Source organism: Eutrema salsugineum, unplaced genomic scaffold (genome assembly GCF_000478725.1).
Source record: "Eutrema salsugineum unplaced genomic scaffold, Eutsalg1_0 scaffold_10, whole genome shotgun sequence".
Classification (NCBI taxonomy): Eukaryota; Viridiplantae; Streptophyta; class Magnoliopsida; order Brassicales; family Brassicaceae; genus Eutrema; species Eutrema salsugineum.
The window spans coordinates 7,408,970-7,425,455 of record NW_006256908.1 but is presented as its reverse complement, the minus strand read 5'-3'; the positions used below and the strand labels follow the sequence as shown (position 1 = coordinate 7,425,455).

General features: G+C 39.1%; 5 protein-coding genes and 1 non-coding gene across 8 annotated transcripts; 1 reads left to right on the top strand and 5 right to left on the bottom strand.

The window, feature by feature from the left end:
* Window positions 1-164: 164 nt before the first annotated feature.
* On the bottom strand, window positions 165-236 carry TRNAD-GUC. The gene has a single exon. It is a non-coding gene; the product is annotated as a tRNA-Asp (tRNA).
* Window positions 237-396: 160 nt separating this feature from the next.
* LOC18026521 (protein S-acyltransferase 21) lies at window positions 397-3,235 on the bottom strand. Its single transcript, XM_006410446.2, has 10 exons — window positions 3,191-3,235; window positions 2,685-2,798; window positions 2,458-2,578; window positions 2,171-2,340; window positions 2,025-2,093; window positions 1,868-1,939; window positions 1,646-1,774; window positions 1,479-1,559; window positions 1,158-1,367; window positions 397-1,087 (listed from the first exon to the last, which is right to left on the bottom strand). Exons 1-10 carry the CDS (start codon window positions 3,233-3,235, stop codon window positions 407-409), a joined length of 1,692 nt encoding a protein of 563 aa, XP_006410509.1. The 3' UTR covers window positions 397-406.
* A 607-nt stretch (window positions 3,236-3,842) lies between these two features.
* LOC18026520 lies at window positions 3,843-5,603 on the bottom strand. Its single transcript, XM_006410445.1, has one exon. It carries the CDS (start codon window positions 5,601-5,603, stop codon window positions 3,843-3,845), a length of 1,761 nt encoding a protein of 586 aa, XP_006410508.1.
* A 292-nt stretch (window positions 5,604-5,895) lies between these two features.
* LOC18026519 (short-chain dehydrogenase/reductase family 42E member 1) lies at window positions 5,896-7,880 on the top strand. The gene is made up of 5 exons (XM_006410444.2): window positions 5,896-6,165; window positions 6,306-6,648; window positions 6,726-6,994; window positions 7,070-7,266; window positions 7,344-7,880. The coding sequence occupies exons 1-5, from the start codon at window positions 5,976-5,978 to the stop codon at window positions 7,791-7,793; spliced, it is 1,449 nt and encodes a 482-aa protein (XP_006410507.1). The 5' UTR covers window positions 5,896-5,975; the 3' UTR covers window positions 7,794-7,880.
* On the bottom strand, window positions 7,865-10,621 carry LOC18026518 (AT-hook motif nuclear-localized protein 10). Of its 3 annotated transcripts, none has more exons than XM_006410443.2 (6): window positions 10,540-10,621; window positions 9,478-10,053; window positions 9,067-9,119; window positions 8,646-8,777; window positions 8,399-8,560; window positions 7,865-8,306 (listed from the first exon to the last, which is right to left on the bottom strand). In XM_006410443.2, exons 2-6 carry the CDS (start codon window positions 10,046-10,048, stop codon window positions 8,082-8,084), a joined length of 1,143 nt encoding a protein of 380 aa, XP_006410506.1. In that variant the 5' UTR covers window positions 10,049-10,053; window positions 10,540-10,621; the 3' UTR covers window positions 7,865-8,081. The 3 variants fall into 3 exon arrangements, with proteins under 3 accessions (XP_006410506.1, XP_024003851.1, XP_024003850.1); XM_024148083.1 differs by lacking the exon at window positions 10,540-10,621 and adding an exon at window positions 10,167-10,336; XM_024148082.1 differs by lacking the exon at window positions 10,540-10,621 and having other exon boundaries at window positions 9,478-10,337.
* Window positions 10,622-13,728: 3,107 nt separating this feature from the next.
* Window positions 13,729-16,110, bottom strand: LOC18026517 (SWI/SNF complex subunit SWI3B). Its single transcript, XM_006410442.2, has 6 exons — window positions 15,920-16,110; window positions 15,413-15,822; window positions 14,903-15,313; window positions 14,386-14,512; window positions 14,169-14,299; window positions 13,729-14,077 (listed from the first exon to the last, which is right to left on the bottom strand). Exons 1-6 carry the CDS (start codon window positions 16,077-16,079, stop codon window positions 13,910-13,912), a joined length of 1,407 nt encoding a protein of 468 aa, XP_006410505.1. The 5' UTR covers window positions 16,080-16,110; the 3' UTR covers window positions 13,729-13,909.
* Window positions 16,111-16,486: the final 376 nt, after the last annotated feature.

Sequence of the window (16,486 nt, the reverse complement as noted above, 5' to 3'; positions counted from 1 at the left end):
AATTGCTCTGTTTGTTCATGCTGGTTCGTAGGTTCTCTCTAATGCTTTTGAATCGGAAATGTAGGGGGAGATGAACGACTTGGCGGATTTATGGGTAATTTCAAATTTTGAAAGTAAAAAAAAAAATAAAAATAAAAACAAAATAAGCAGGTGAAAAAAGTTATCGCCGTTGCCGGGGATCGAACCCGGGTCACCCGCGTGACAGGCGGGAATACTTACCACTATACTACAACGACTTGAGTGCTCATTTTACAGTTAAGTAATACTTAATTATATCTAAATTCACTAGTTGATTATAACGAGAAGCCAAAGTTGTATATATATCTGAGAGACGTTTTGAGAGAGAATTAAGAGACAGAACTTAAAATTTTTAAAAAAGTTTATCAACTACAGGCTACAAATGTTTCTAGTGGAATCTAGTAGATAAATGTCTATGAAGTTGAGAATCAGTAGGCATAAACACTGGAAGTTGGCCTCCTCTCTGTGATCTAACCTGTTGGAAGTAACCAGTTAAAGGGTTTCCTCTAACCCTTCTGCTACCATCACTCCTAGAAGAAGTTATGTTGTTGAGACGTTCGTTAGCAGCAAGAGGACCACCTCCAGAATCCATTAATCCAGTTCCGGGAATCTGAGACGACGATACAAACCGGCCAGCTTCTGGATCCCAAACTACTGAACTCTCATCGCTTGTAGGCAAGTTTCTTCTAGCTGCATACCTGCTTTCTTCTTCGTTTAATGGTGACTCGTTAGCTGATGATGACATGTACATTGGGTTGAAGTGATCTCTTGTCAGAGCTGGGCTAAGGCTACAAGTGTTTTTGGTATGATTGCTACTTGCAGGGCTGCATATCCCGCTTACGTTGCTGCTGGTTTTGTATGGGTTGTGCCGGGAACTTACTGGAAGAAGCACTGATGAGGATGCACGTGCTTTTGCAGCTGCTTTAGATGCTTCGTTTGAGTCGAGTTTCGCTAGCTTCCATGGATTGATCCTTACTTGTTGACGCTGAGGTGGCTTCTTCTGTGTAAGCGTGTCTGGATCTATGGTGGATCGTACAGGTCCAGGCTCTAAATGCTGGATAACATCGTCCTGATAAAAAAGAGAGTTTATTATACAGATGAAGGAAGCAAACAAGATATCAGATTTGATAGTTTTTTACCTGTTGATCCATGAACATGTTCGGAGGTGTGCACAAGGAGGCACCACGGTATTGAATGCTCAAACCAAGAGAGCTTCTTCCACTCGCGGCTGTCACAGCTGAGCTTGTAGGTGAAGGTGGCTGACTATTTTGGTCTTGCCCATCTAAAGACGGTCCAGGTGGTTCGCTTTGCGCTCTCACAGCAACAACATATTCATACGTTGTGATTCCCTGCAGCAACAAAAGTTACATATCAACGCTTAGCTTCATGTTTCCTTATGTGTTTGTAGTGGAGACAAGGAATATATCAACAACATGATGCGAAAGACGATGGCACAAAACCTTTCGAATCAAAATAATATGGAAGAAGAAAAGTTCTCCAAGCGGTATTATAGCCAGAAACGAGAGAGTTGTACAGACAAGCTGCAGAATGAGAAAGCAAGCTGAAGTTAGAAACTGAGCATTGATACAAGATAGAATAAACCAATGTTATTTCTGCGAAGCATTACCACAATTGCGGCAAATGGAGGAAGGGAGAATCCAAGTCCAAGCTTTTCGGTTATAAGATGGTCCATCGCGTTTTGTTCCACAAAACAACGAACACATACAGCGACACCAACTCCAAACTCAACTAAAAGCTGTTGTCATATTTGCATAGTTACCTTATCTGGATAGATTATATACTATGTAATGGGATAAACTTAAAGTAACAAACTTTGTTGGAAACATACCCAGAAAAAGCTTGCCGCCATAAGACACACAAAGCTGATGTAGTTTTTCTGCCCCACACAGTTATTCAGCCACTAAGGCAGAAGACACTTGACATATTAACTATAATGCAAGTTAGAAATCCCAAGGAAAAAGAAAACTGTCTTTCAAATTGCATACCCGGCAATGATGATCAAAGCCATCGACACACTTGCCACAACTTCGACAGTGCTTGCTAAATTGACGTACCTTCGAAAAAAGAATGCAGTGTTACTGTTAAAGACGCAATAACAAGCTACTTACCAGAAGCAAATATACTAATATACCTCAGCATTGCACAATGAGCAGAACATAGCTTCTTCTTGTTCACACGATTGCTCTTGTTGGGTATCTGTACGGCAATCTTGTATTACTAAACAACCACAAATGAATCTTCCTATAGCATTACAGCAACCTGAGCCGTGTCTAGCATATGGCACACCATTAATGGCGTTCTCTGCAACAGAAACAGCATTATAATTATTAAAAAAAAAAAGTATCCAAATTATGTAGCCCTTGAGTTTCTTAATTGGATGACAAAATTTCTGCACAGCATCATCGGTAGGGAACTTACCAGGCACATAGTTACTGTTCTGTGACTTATGGGCTGGAGTGTTAACAGCCTCTACAAAGATTCCAGGATCTGCAGGATCTATACCAGTGCATCGGATGTACAGAACCAAAACCGAAAACGCCTGCACAATAATTATCAGGCAAAAGAGATATCAGAGTTTTGAGACATATAACAAGCTTTATGCATTTGAGAGCATAATATAACACAATGTTCGTGATTCTTCTTACCAAGAACGAGTAAACACCCATGGCAATGTACTCATAGAGCTTCTTCCCGAGGAAGGGAGCAAAGAAGGCATAGTATGCAATAGTTAGCAAGAAATATACAGTTATAGCAACAACCTGCAGATCAATAAATGATGTTAGATAATCGAAATTCTGGGATCTTCAAATGCAGATGGAACTATACACATATACCTATACAGATACTCAAATCTGTGTGCTTTCGTTTGAAGTACAAACACATAGAAGCGGAGGGAAAAAAAAAAAGAAAAAGAAGAGCTATCAGACAGGTTTTGAAGTGAATACAATCACAACAAAGTAACTCCCAGATACCAACAAAACATTGTTTTTATGTCATTTTCACGGGTATTACAAAAAGAACACACAATTGCAGATTACGACAAGGGATCTCACAATCGTTCAAACCAAAGTCCAAAATTGACCCTTTCAATACTCAGTGAAGTAGGAAAATTTATAGAGAAAAACCCTCAATAGTTAGTAACTTCCGAAACCTGAAATGTGTGGGCTGGAAGTTGCCACCCATGTCTTCTCGCCATTGCAGTGACGAAAAACAAACACAAAACCCTAAATGCTTATCTCGGGGGAGCCGAAAAACTCTAGATCACTCGAAAAAGAAAGATGAAAAACCCCCAACTTGTTCTAAAACCTTATACTCGTCCAAAAATGGAAGACGAATGATTTTTTTTTCAATAATCTTTTTCCCCTAAAATCAGCAGCTAAACTAGAGCATATCATTTAACGTTTTGAGGATGACCCGAGTTTATTAGCACTTATTTTCAGTCGACCCGTGAAGGAAAAATTAGGACTTTCATAAGGTTCATCAGCTTGAATTTATTGGTCAAAGAGTGTCTCTCGGGGAAGTAGTAACAAGCAGTTAGAGAAGAAAATGAAGGATATTAATGACTGGATTAGACTTAAACGAGAATTTGCCCTTTATTTCCCTTTTGAGTTAGAGATAATTATCCACCCAGTTTTTTATAAAATACATAAAAACATTTGGAAAAAAATCTTATTAGTCATAATGATTTTTAACTCAAAAACCAACCTACTCTAACAAGCTAAAGTAGATTTATTATTCTTAAAGCAACATCTAGTTTGTGCAAAAATATTCAGATTATACAACCCCCTAAGCTTCAGGTTGGTTCAGCAAAACAAGCTCCTCCTCAGGGAGCTCTCAACAGGACTAGCCATTTTCGTCTCCACCATCACGTTGATTCCAACCAACAACAGCTTACCATCCTTTACCATGCCTTGGATTGTGAGAAGCCTCTGAAGCATACGCTTAACGAATGTAAACTCGTTCCAAGTGTACCATTCCAACTGTTCCTTGACAACATTTTTCATATTTACGAAAGCTCTCATCACAAGCTCAGTCTCCAGTCTTGTTTCCACAAGATGTCTCACTGACTCTATCATCTTGTCTTCAATCTCTGTCACAGATTCAGCGTGAGATTCAATCTCTACCATTTGAATGATCGCACAAAAGGCACCTAAAAACGCCAAGACCCAGAAAAGTTTATCTTCCAACACCTGTCTTGGTGGGTTTAGCAATCTTCTTATTTGAGGGAGAAGCTTCTCCATTACAGGGATCACAAAGTCTTCTGCATCAAGTGGCATTGTTAAGCACCTGAAAACGTGGCATCCTTTAGCGAACTCTGTTTTTTGACAATGGGATGTGATATAGTCACGTAGATCGACCCATGTGTCCTCCTGGACGTTGAAGATCTCTTTTGCAACATGTTGCACAACTTGGCCGAGGATCTTAAACGTCTTCAAGTGGATTTCTTTTTTCCAAAGGCAAGAGATGAGCAACGGCTGGAGTTTTCTGATCACATCGATGTCGATAAGTACCTTCTTGTTAGTGTGATCAGAAAGTAAGACGTTGAGCTGACTGATTGCCAATTCTTGCTCCGAATCTTCAAGCTTATTTGAAGCCACCATTTCCAAGATCTGTAATGGTGACAAGCTCTTCAAATATTTGTCCCCAAGCCGATCAGATGATGATGAATTCTCTTGTGTTTTAACGAAACTAGGACGGAATTTGAAGCTTCGTTTTCCCATTTCTCCAGCTAACTCAGACACAAAACGGCATTGATCTTCATTGTAAGGATACATGTTATTGTCTCGTGTCAGAAACTTCTCGAGACCTTGAAGCCGTCGTTGCAGAATCTGTTTCATCCCCTTCTTCTCTAGCCCACTGGCTAACTTGACAAGAATGGAAAGAATATTACACTGTACCGAGTCATATCTATCTTCAGAATTCAACACCTGAATCCCTAGTTTAACTATCGTCTCTAAACCTAAACGCCAGTTTTCTCCCTCGGGATCAACCAACAACTTCTTCTCGGCTTCCACCATAACTCTCTTCATAAACCGGTCGAGAAATTCCCGGTTCTTGATCGGTGGCAAACCAAGAAATACATGGAAAGCCTTGAGAGGTTCAGTATCCGCAAGCGAGAGAATACACTCGCTGAGCTCGTCCCATCCTTCGTTGTTTAACGTCATGACATTGTAAGCTACAAAAGAAACGATGGTCCCTAAGATCTTGGCCTCGTGAGATCTTTTCATGTGTTCTTGCTTCGTAAGGCAAGAAATGACGATTGGCTTGATTTCTTGGAGAGCGACGGGAGAGAGTTCGATGCATTTGTCTCTTAACTCGCAAAGAGTTTCAGAGAGGAGACGGATCGATCGTAATCTGAAAACTTCATCGGAAGAATCTCGATACACCATGAGAAGCATTCGAGTGAATGCATTCTGGAAAGTTTTGACGCAGAAATCGTAGAGAGCCTTCGCTGCTTTATACTCGTTGGTGTTTTTACGGTTGATGAAGAGTTTATCGACAAGAATCGCTAGATTTTCCTCGCTCGGACTCGCCACAATTTCCCTTGCTTTTGACATGCTCATTTTTTTCCGAGAAAGTTTAGCCGGAGAATATTTTTCTGGGTTTAACGGTGGTTGAAGATTTGTAAGAGTTTATACTTTTTTTTATTATTCTGAAACCGAATATAACTGATTTGTATCGGAAGATCTTTTATCTATTAAAAACAAGAAACATTCAAGACTGCGACGTTCTCAGTAATTTTTTTTTTAAATCTCATAAATCTTCCTTTTATTAGAAAAGTTAAAAAAAAAGAAATAAATCTTTTCTGGATTCCGATTTATTAGTGTCAATAGTTCTCGTTTTGGTGTTTAAAGAGAAAACCCAGACTGTGAATTAGAAGTCGCACGCCGTGTCGTTTCTCAATCACCGGTCAAACTTGCTTCGTGTAGAGAGAAATGCATTTAAGCGAGAACGAAGGTGTCGAAGGCAACACCTTCGTCGTCACCGGAGGTCTTGGCTTCGTCGGTGCCGCCCTCTGCTTAGAGCTCGTCCGCCGTGGAGCTCGCCAAGTCCGCTCGTTCGACCTCCGCGAGTCCTCTCCTTGGTCCGATGAGCTCAGAAACAGTGGCGTTCGCTGCATCCGAGGTCTCTTTCCTCGATCCCTTATTATCCTGCTCTCAATTTGATCTTTAACATCTGAATCTCAACAATTAGAGATTCAGATGAGTGTTAATTAGTATCAGATTCGAAGAATTAGAGAGTGATTTTGTTGGAAATGTTGACAGGAGATGTGACTCGGAGAGAAGATGTGGAGAAGGCACTAGACGGTGCGGACTGTGTTATGCATCTTGCTTCCTATGGCATGTCAGGGAAAGAGATGCTACAGTTCGGGCGTTGCGACGAGGTTAACATAAACGGGACCTGTAACGTATTGGAAGCTGTGTTCAAACATGAGATCACAAGACTTGTGTATGTAAGCACTTACAATGTTGTGTTTGGTGGTAAGGAGATTAGCAACGGCAATGAGAGCTTGCCGTATTTCCCACTTGATGATCATGTCGACGCCTATGGTCGAAGTAAATCGATTGCAGAACAGTTGGTCCTCAAGAGTAATGGTCGACCATTCAAGTAAGCCCATGGTACAAAGGATCCGTTTTTGAGGCGTCTAATTATTAGTCTTCTCAACTTCCCTGTGGTTTATGTAGGAATGGGGGCAAGAAGTTGTACACATGTGCAATCCGTCCAGGAGCTATTTATGGACCAGGAGAAGATAGGCATCTTCCTAGGATAGTTAATCTAGCGAAGTTGGGTTTGCTGCTTTTCAAGATCGGTGAACCGAGTGTTAAAACAGACTGGATTTATGTTGAGAACCTTGTCTTAGCAATCATCCTGGCAAGCATGGGACTCTTGGAGGACATTCCTGGAAGAGAAGGAGTGCCCGTCGCTGCTGGTCAACCATACTTTGTCTCTGATGGTAACTACATCTCTTAAGACACTCTCATTTAGCCTTAAACATTTACCCTTTAAAACTTGTATTGTGACGATGCAGGTTCCCCGGTGAATACATTTGAGTTTCTACGTCCCTTCCTAAGAAGCTTAGACTATGACCTGCCCAAGTTTACAATATCTGTGCCTGTTGCGCTGACATTGGGTAAGATCTTCCAAGGTGTCTACACTGTCTTATATCCATGGCTATCAAAGAGCTGGTTACCACAGCCACTTATTCTTCCTGCTGAAGTCTACAAGGTAAATAGTTTTCCCCAACTCATATTCCCGCTCTGAGATCACAAACCAAGTTGTATGAAACTGTCGATCTGGTGCAGGTCGGTGTTACCCATTATTTCTCATATCTCAAAGCCAAGGAAGAGCTTGGGTATGTTCCATTCAAGAGCCCCCGGGAAGGTATGGCTGCAACTATCTCATACTGGCAGGAGAGGAAACGGAGATCTTTAGACGGTCCAACCATATTCACTTGGTTAGCTGTTGCACTGGGAATGTCAGCTCTTTTCGCTGCGGGATGGTTACCTGACATAGGACCTGTGCCTTTCTTAAGAGCCCTAAGCCTCTTCTTCTTCCGGACAATCACGATTGTAAAGCTTGTCTTCGTCGCAGCAGTGTTAGCACATGTTGGAGAAGGAATCTATGCTTGGTCTCTGGCCAAACGAGTCGACCCTGGCAATGCAATGGGGTGGTTTTGGCAAACCTGCGCTCTTGGGATTTTCTCAATGCGGTTTTTGTTGAAGAGAGCCAAAAGACCACAAGGTTTAAATTAAAAACCAGTCTTGTGTTGATGTTGTAATCAGAAAAAGTTTCACAACAGTTAAGTTATTCAAGATTGAGAAAGTTTGAAATAAAAGAAAGATTACATTAATCAGGAGATTCCAATTTTTGAACAACTCAAAGTTCTAAAAATGAAAAAACCACATAAACACAACAAAACAGGTTAAAGATATTAAAATTTTCCTTGTCTGGACAGCCAACTAAAAACCCTAAAACTACAAGAAATGAATCATCAATTCTAATAATAAAAAGGTTTGTTGGTTCTTAAGACGACAAATGCTCTACTTCCAGGGCATGGAGAGGTTGGTGTTGTTGTAAGGTCCTCCAGTGCTTTCATGTCCTCCACCAGATGGCTCACTCATTGTGCCTCGAGCTTGCGGGCTACTCGGAGTGTTCACAACCTGAGTTGAGGCCACACGCGGTATTGTGAGTGACGATCGTTCCACTTGTCCCCCATCTTGTTTTTCTTCTTTCTGCCCGTCTGGTATGAAACTCCCAACCACAATCTGTGATTTTGAGACCCAAAATATGTCCTTACATTTGCTCTTATGAACAGTGATATATCAAAGATTTTGTATTGGAAGAAGGCAGAAATTACCTGAACAGGTGATGCTGCAATCAGAAGTCCAGATACACAACCACCTAAGACATTACCATCCGGAGCCGACAAGGTCACACTAAGACCTCCCATCCTGCTTTTGTGACCATTGTTCTCCAGCAGAAGGAACGAGCCCGTTAAAGACAGAATCTCAAATCTCCCCTGATGTTCAATGTAAACAACTCACTTAGAGATAAGAAGCAAAAGGTCAGAGACAAATAAAAATTTGAAAGCCAAATCTTGATACCTCATATGTAACAGTTCCACCGGATGTAGCGGACTGGCGAAGAGTCACGTTGGAGACAGCTCCATTAGCAGACAGGACACACACAGTGCGTGGCCCATTTTGAGAGAACCCCATTATCTTCGATGCGATATCCTGTCCCAAAATCATAAAAACTGTCAGCTCTTAACCCTTGCATAAATCTCAAATGGACCTAATGTTATGTCAGCACTACAAACAACCACACAAAATATAATCTTTGTCAGGTAACAGAACACTAACATTCTCTAGTTATCAACAATGTTTTTGACCTTAACACAACAACTCACACTCTCGACATTCACATGAAATCAAGACTTTAGTGATCGTTACTGGAAACACGAGTTAAGACTGACATATAAGCAGTAAAATAAGGAGATTCAATAAGCTAGAGGGAGAAAGAAACCTCTCCAGCCCTCACGGTCATCACATGAGGCGTAAATCCGACTCCTGTCGAGCCTGCAACAAGGAAAAGGAGAGGCATATTCAGAGCTCAAATTGCAATCTAAAGTAATAAGAATTAAGACCAATGAACTAAGAAACTCCACAATTACAGTAAAGACAATGAGAAGCCAAATGCCACAAAGCAAAAGTCAAGGTTGCTGGAGGATTTAAAAGAGTGGAGATGGTTGAAGAAGATACGTTAAAGGGCATATAAGTAATTTGAAAAGGAATCTAATCCCAGGGGATAATCGAGGTTCCATATTCACCATTTTACTTAAGTATATTCTAATTGATTGCAGCCAAGCCACCAAAACTTTCCACTTCCAGCACGTGAGGAAGAAGATTCCAATAGAAAAAAATAATGTATAAATACCTAAAGCATCAAGCTTGTCCCTTTGGCTAGAACCAGCAGCTCGTCCTCTCATCTTCTTCACAGTAGCCGGGGTTCCTCCGCCGGAGCCGCCGGAGACGCCGGAGACGCCGGAGACGCCGGAGCCACTTGGTTGGCCGACTGAGAAAGATGAAGCTCCGGGAATCAAACCCAGCGACATTCCGCTTTCCGGGCCGTATTTCCTCGGCCTACCTCTCCTCTTCTTCACAGGCTCACTTCCGGTCATGGAAACGGGCACGTTCATGTTCAGGGCAGGATTCCCGGCGCCGGCTGAGTGGTGTTGGTACCCCGGCGGTGGTGACAGCGACGAGCTCGTCGGCTTGTAGACGGCGGTTCCATCGGCGCCGCCGGCGAAGGACAATTGCATGTTCTGAGACTGCTGCGGCGGCGGAAGTTGATTGTGCTGCGGCGGCGGAAGTTGATTGTGCTGCTGCTGCGGCGGAGCTTGGTTGTGCTGCTGCGGCGGAGCTTGATTGTGCTGCTGCGGCGGAGCTTGATTGAGCTGCTGGTGGAGACTCATCGGAAATGGCATTGATTCTCTGTTCGCCGCCATCAATCCTGTCTCAGATCCTGACATTTTCAGTCACTTTCTCAGGAAAAAAAAAAACTGTTAACAGAAAATTAACCGCAAAACCCTAGTTTCCATTGAAGCACTGAAGTGGAGATTGTACCATCTCCGAGGAGAGAAAGTTCGGAATTTTAGCCCTAACCCTATTCAAACTACAGACTAGAAGGTGAAAAAAATCCAGTTTAAACCTCGAAGATTTAACAATTCTGCATTCCAAAAAGGATTTTTTTTTAGATCTCTCTACGAAAAATTTAGAGAGCGAGCGGATCGCGCTTAAAGGTTAAAAATAAACTTTAAGAAAAACCAAAAAACTCCGACTTTTTAAAATATATTAAAATTTACAGAAAGAATTTTATTTATTTTCATCTGGAAATTTTCAATTTGACAGGGAGGAAATAAGAGAAATCAAACAGAACATCTCGAATTTACATTAAAATGAAAAAAGAGAAAGAAAGACGGTGAGAGAGAAAACTTACGATAACTAGGCGAAAATTCAGGGATTAAAGCAGAGAGGATCCCTGCCTACAATTTTTAAAGCTTTCTTTTTTCTTTTTCAGACTTGAAGAAAATATATTTTGGTTTTTGACGTCTACCAGAAGAAGATATATAAAGAGTTGTAATATGTCAAGTATGTGCCTAAGTAGGAAATAAAAGATTTTTTTGCATATCAACATATTTGGATTATTATGTCAAGTATGTGACTATTTCCATTTCTATTCTTTGTCTTTTTCACCTCATTTTAATTCCTTAATTTCACTGCCTACTATAGTTTTCCAGCTCATTTGACTAATTTTTATTTGGAAATATAATAGAATTTTGAGAAAATATATTGTTTTTTAAATTCTATTATAGAAAATTTGAGAAAATACCTTTCAATGAATTTATATTTTTAAAACTACCCCCATATTTTTTATTTTCCCTAATTTCACTCTATATTATGGTTTTTCAGCTAATTCACTCTTTTTTCTTTGAAAATATATTAATTTTTAAATTCTATTATAGAAAAGTTGAGATAATACCTTTTCATAAATTTATATTTTCAAAACTACCCCCATATTTTTTTTTTTCTCTAATTTTACTTTCTATTATGGTTTTCGAGTTAATTGACTCTTTTTTTTGTAAATATGATAAAAATTTGACAAATATATATTGATTTTTGAATTCTATTTTAGAAAAATTGAAAAAATACATTTCAATGAATTGATATTTTGAAATACAACATTTTGTATGGTTCTCATGATGAAATCAGTGTTTTTCATTTGAAGTCTGCTTTGTCTTACCATCTCTTAAAAGTAATTCAAATTTTCACCTGCTCTATTTTCTTAGAATATTTCTAGATATAATCTTGAATGAATTTGATGATAGATGTGATTATTTGATTGTGATGCTTTCGTTTGTCTAACTACACGTACGCTCATGTTGGAATGAATGACAAAATTAAGAATCTTAAAAATACCAACAAAAATAAGAATCTTAATTGTAATTTGTAAAATAGACGTAGATATATATATACATTACAAGCAAGGATGCGCAAATTAATTACACAACTTCTACTCAAGTCTGAGCGGTTGATTAATTTCAACTGTGAGCGTGCTTCATTACCGAGCTTTATTACGCACAGCTTCTGGGAATATTATCTGTGAACAAGAATAATGAGTTTTAGGTAGATTACATTTTGAAACTATTGTGATTTTGCATGAAACAAACTATTGTTTCTTATTGATCCCGGTTGCTGTGAACATAAATTAAGTTGGGACAGCGTTGATATGAATAGTACTTCGTTTGTATATTTACTGTGTTAATAATTTTGAATAAATAAAAAAACCACGTATTTACCAGTTCAAAAACCTAAATATTGTATAATTGTATTTTATCAATTGTCTCTAAATAACAGTGTGACAATATAGTTTTTTTTTTGTTATTATTAGAACAAATGAATAATGTTAAACACACCCATCACAATTTTTTTTCTGGAAGTGATATGAAGAAATTGGCGTATACTTCACCATATGACGTGCATGTTGTGAAATTGTAATGTTGACATGTTAAAAAATATATTTACACTTAAAAACATGGTATAAGTTAACAGAACATTTGGTGATCAATGAAAAAATATGGTGAAGAAATAAGTTCTTATTTTGAAGCTGACTGAAGGTTCAGCAAAAAAAATTGGTGATGACAAAAAATTTGGCACAAAATTTGGTGGTAATAATCACTAGGTTGTTGTGATGTTATATATTGAAACTAAATGTGTGAACTACTTCCTTTACCTATGGAGATTGAACTAAGAAGATGAAAGCTCTGTTAAAACCTCTGGGTATACCTCAATTTCAAAAGGTTTAAAAGTTCAAATATTTACCAATAATATGTATTTTACTTGATTTTTGTTTTTTTTTTTTGTTTTGAACAATACTTAATTTTTGTTACGTACAAGTATTTGTTGTAAGAAACTTTATGTATCATACCAAATCTAATTTTGTAAATTTGTATATCGCAGAAGTCGAAATTCTAACCTAAAGAGCATTTTGCAAAGATATAAAACAATTTTGGTAACTTAGTAGTTTTGAACATTAACCTTATTTTACTTAGTGAGATAGATCTAGTTTCCTACTTTTTTTTACAGTATTTACCGAAGAAAACTGAAACAATTTATCTTGTTGTCAAATGAATAAATTTGTTTTGTTGAAGTTGTTATATCTAATGGTTGACTAAACATTTATTAATGCTTCCATACTACGTTTAGATTTGAGATAGTGTTAATTAAGGTAAAGTTGTCTACTGTACATAATATGTAAATAAACTTATCGGATACTTTTAAGACAGTGGTAATTAAGTAAAGTTGTCTATTGTAAATAAGTGTAGATAATACTGTCTAATCATATATTTTATAGTACAATAGGTGTTGGCGCGGGAATTTTGATTTTAAACTAATTTATCACTATATTTTGGGAATGCGATAGCTTGTTCCTATAAAAATGGCGTTTGGATACACATACGGCATGGCAAAGTCAAGGGCTGTCGATGATCAGCCTATAGTAAAGCTCTCTTTCAAGTATCCTCAATGTCTACGAGGAGCATTCTGCTTGAGTAAAAATAAATAGTTTTGTCATTTTAAGTTCTCAATGAAAGAGATGAATATTGTTTGCTGTTGTCAAGTATTCGATTTGTTTCGAAGTGACTTTGTAATCTCTTATAGTTTCCGACAGCCTTTCTTTGAATCGAGTTGAAACAGAGCCGTAAATCTCTTCTCTTTTCTTATTTGTCCTCATAGCAGAATCTAGCTAGCCATTGTTTTAGGAGCTGGATCCTTGTGAGGCCATTCAAACAATTCATTTCCACGAGAATAAGCGAGAGATTAGACAGAAGTTAGTTGCAAAAATTTGTGAAAGAAGCTAATTGCAACAGTTTAGTTCATGCATTCAAGCTGTCTAAAGATGACAGTGAACATAGAAGCTAATAAGTTAAGTAGTATGACAAATTTCATTAGCAAACATCTGTTCAGCAATTCATCTTTTCGTTAAATCATTTATTGTCTCTTTTTTTTTAAAATGTTGCTAATTGTGCAGGAACCCATCAATGACCAAAAAGATGACATTTTGTGATTGGTCCAAATATGAAGAAAAAAAGAAGATGAGAGATTCGCTTTTAGTTTGAAAAAAATTATCCCGGTGCAGCTCAGCTTTGTTTGGTTCGGTTTTCTATGCCCACCCATGTTTCTACCAATTCGATTTCATGTCATTTCGTTGCTAAGGCATTTAGAGTGAATCATAAAACAAGCCTCCTTCTTAGCAAGACAAGACTGAAAAAAGCAACAGCATTTTCAAACTCAAAAGTGGCTACTAACATCTAACACTCTACTCTATCTTCAGCTTTCCGGGCTCTTCTTGTGTGGAAGAAGATGTTTAAATGATCAACGAAAAGCAGATTCTTCATCTCCTCCATTTGTTTACGGCTCCTCTCCATTTGCAAATCCAATTTCTCGAAATGTACAATCCTATCTCGAATCTTCGTCATCTGTTATACCAATTTTGTTTTTCCCAACATTAATCAAAATTAAGCATAGACATACAAAAATGTCTATGGGAAGTTGGATATTATTACTGACCTCTACTTCTACAATGTCTCTGATGGCTCCTTCTACCTCCTGCTCCTCCTTCTCAATCTGAGATTTCGCAACAGCCAAAGCTCTCTCTGAATCGTTTCTAGCGGTTTCACCACTCGAGTCACCATTGATCTCTGTGTATCAGAAAACAAAAATGTCACTAATGTGGGTTGGCTTGGGATAGAAACAGACTGAAAATGTTAGCTTGGTTCCTTGATACCTTGTCGACTTGGGTCTCCACCAGCGTTTTTGTCAGCCTCGTAGTCTACATCAGATAGAGCTGACACTGCAGCTCGAGCTGCTGCTTCTGCAACATTTGCGCCAGCCAAAGCTGAAAGAAAGGCAGCCTGGAGAGAATATGATAAGAAGAATCCAATTCAGAGACAGTCAATGAAGCATAGCATTTGAGATGTAATACAAGTAACACAGTACAAAAAAATCATCTAATACGGTGTAATTCCTAAACGCCCTGTATATGACACCTAGAATTCCATATTACAAGGGTTCAAGAATTTAAAGGTAGCCAAACAAGGTATTCTAGCTATAGGGAACAGCACAGTGCAGAAACTGGACTATCTTTAAGCAGCCTAACAATAGAATTGATCTAACGGTTAAGAATGTTAATTGTACCTTGTCAGCAAAAAGTTTCAATTTTCATGCATATTGAACACTTGACACAAATGAGATTAACACATAGAAAGAGAACTCATATAGTCAAAAAGTAGTTTATTTCAAACCTGAGCCATTATAGGGTTGCTTGCATCAGCAAGAGGAGTCAATTTCATCCGCTTATTGGGAGACGAACCGTCTTTAATTCTTCCTTCAGACTCAGGTCTAGGAGAGCCCTTGATCAGATCAAATGCCTCCAAAGCATCCTCAGAGTCAGACTCTTTGCCAAACTGTTCCCCAAACGGAAGCTTGACAAACTGAGAAACACAATCCTTCTCACTTCTACCAGTAACATACGGTGCAACCTTCTTCCAGTCATCTCCATAGTGCATAACAGCTTCCAGCAGCTGCAGAGTTTCCTTCTCCGACCACTCTGTCTTCGACTCCTCACTTAGCTCAACACGCTTAAACTCCGAGGCGCTAATACCAGTACGATAGTTACCACGGACATAGCACCTCGCACACAATGTCAACTCATACTGAAAAAGAAACAATGAAGAGTACTTTAGTTTCATAAATATAGAGGCTTTGCTATTGGCATATTCCCTTGTATCATTCATCATCCAAGTGAATCAAACCTTATCAGAGGCGAAACAAGCTACGCTGCAAAGTAACTTGCAGCCATTGCAGATTCTCTTGGCAGTTTCTTTGACTGTTGAGGGAGGATCGGAGGCAGCATCTCCGGCGGATTTCCCGGCCTCCTTTTCGTCCCACTTGAGTGGCTTAGCAGAGGTGGAGCTAGAATAGTTGATAAGCCCCCATGAGTCGAGGAAATCAAAGACGCGACGAATAGAGACAACATCACTGACGAGACTTCTCCGAACGTCCGTGAAGCTAATCTTCCGAGGATGGTCGTCTCTGTACTGCTTGATGATTGAGTTCCTCAAGTAGAGGTAAAATTTAGGGTTTTTCGAGGAAGATCTCGAATCGAAGAATTCCGGAAGCGAACGGACCTCGCATTCGTTGATGTCGGTCCACGAAAACCACCCTAATCGCTCAAATCGACGGTGCCAATACAAAATCCATAAGAAAAATTGTATAAAGAAAAAAGAATAAGCCAAGGTTCCTTGGCGATGCAGACTTACGGGAGTAGCTAGGTATGTAGATACAATCTATATCGGAAGAAGAAGAAGGCGGTTGCGAAGCCGCGGAGACTCCAGACGGAGTTTCAGGCGTGACAGGAAGCGAGGGAGTAACGGGTGAAATTTCCCCAGATCCGCCGAAATTTGGAGCTTTCGTGGCCATGACTCTGTTCAACTAACGCCACTTCGCCGGAGAAGATAGAGAGAGAAAAGAAAAAAGAAAGACTCTAATTAAAAGTCCGACAGCTAAACAGGTTCGGGTCTGGGTCCTGCTCCACGTGGAGTTCAGGATCCGGGTTCGGTTTAGGTAAACCCAGCGTATAAACCGATGGAAATTAGTTTTTTTTTCAAATTACCAAATTCGTTCTTTTCTTTTTATGTCCTACATTGTAATATGTAAGACTAAAGTGTGCCTAAATGTCTATAAAATTTTATTTTGATAGAATCAGGGGTTATAAACCATGTTTGTAAACATTAGATTCGGCTATACTTGATGTTATGTTCCGTTTTTTCTTATACATACCAGCTGAACTAACTCTAATTGAAGTTTTTTTTTTCTTAAGTTGATTG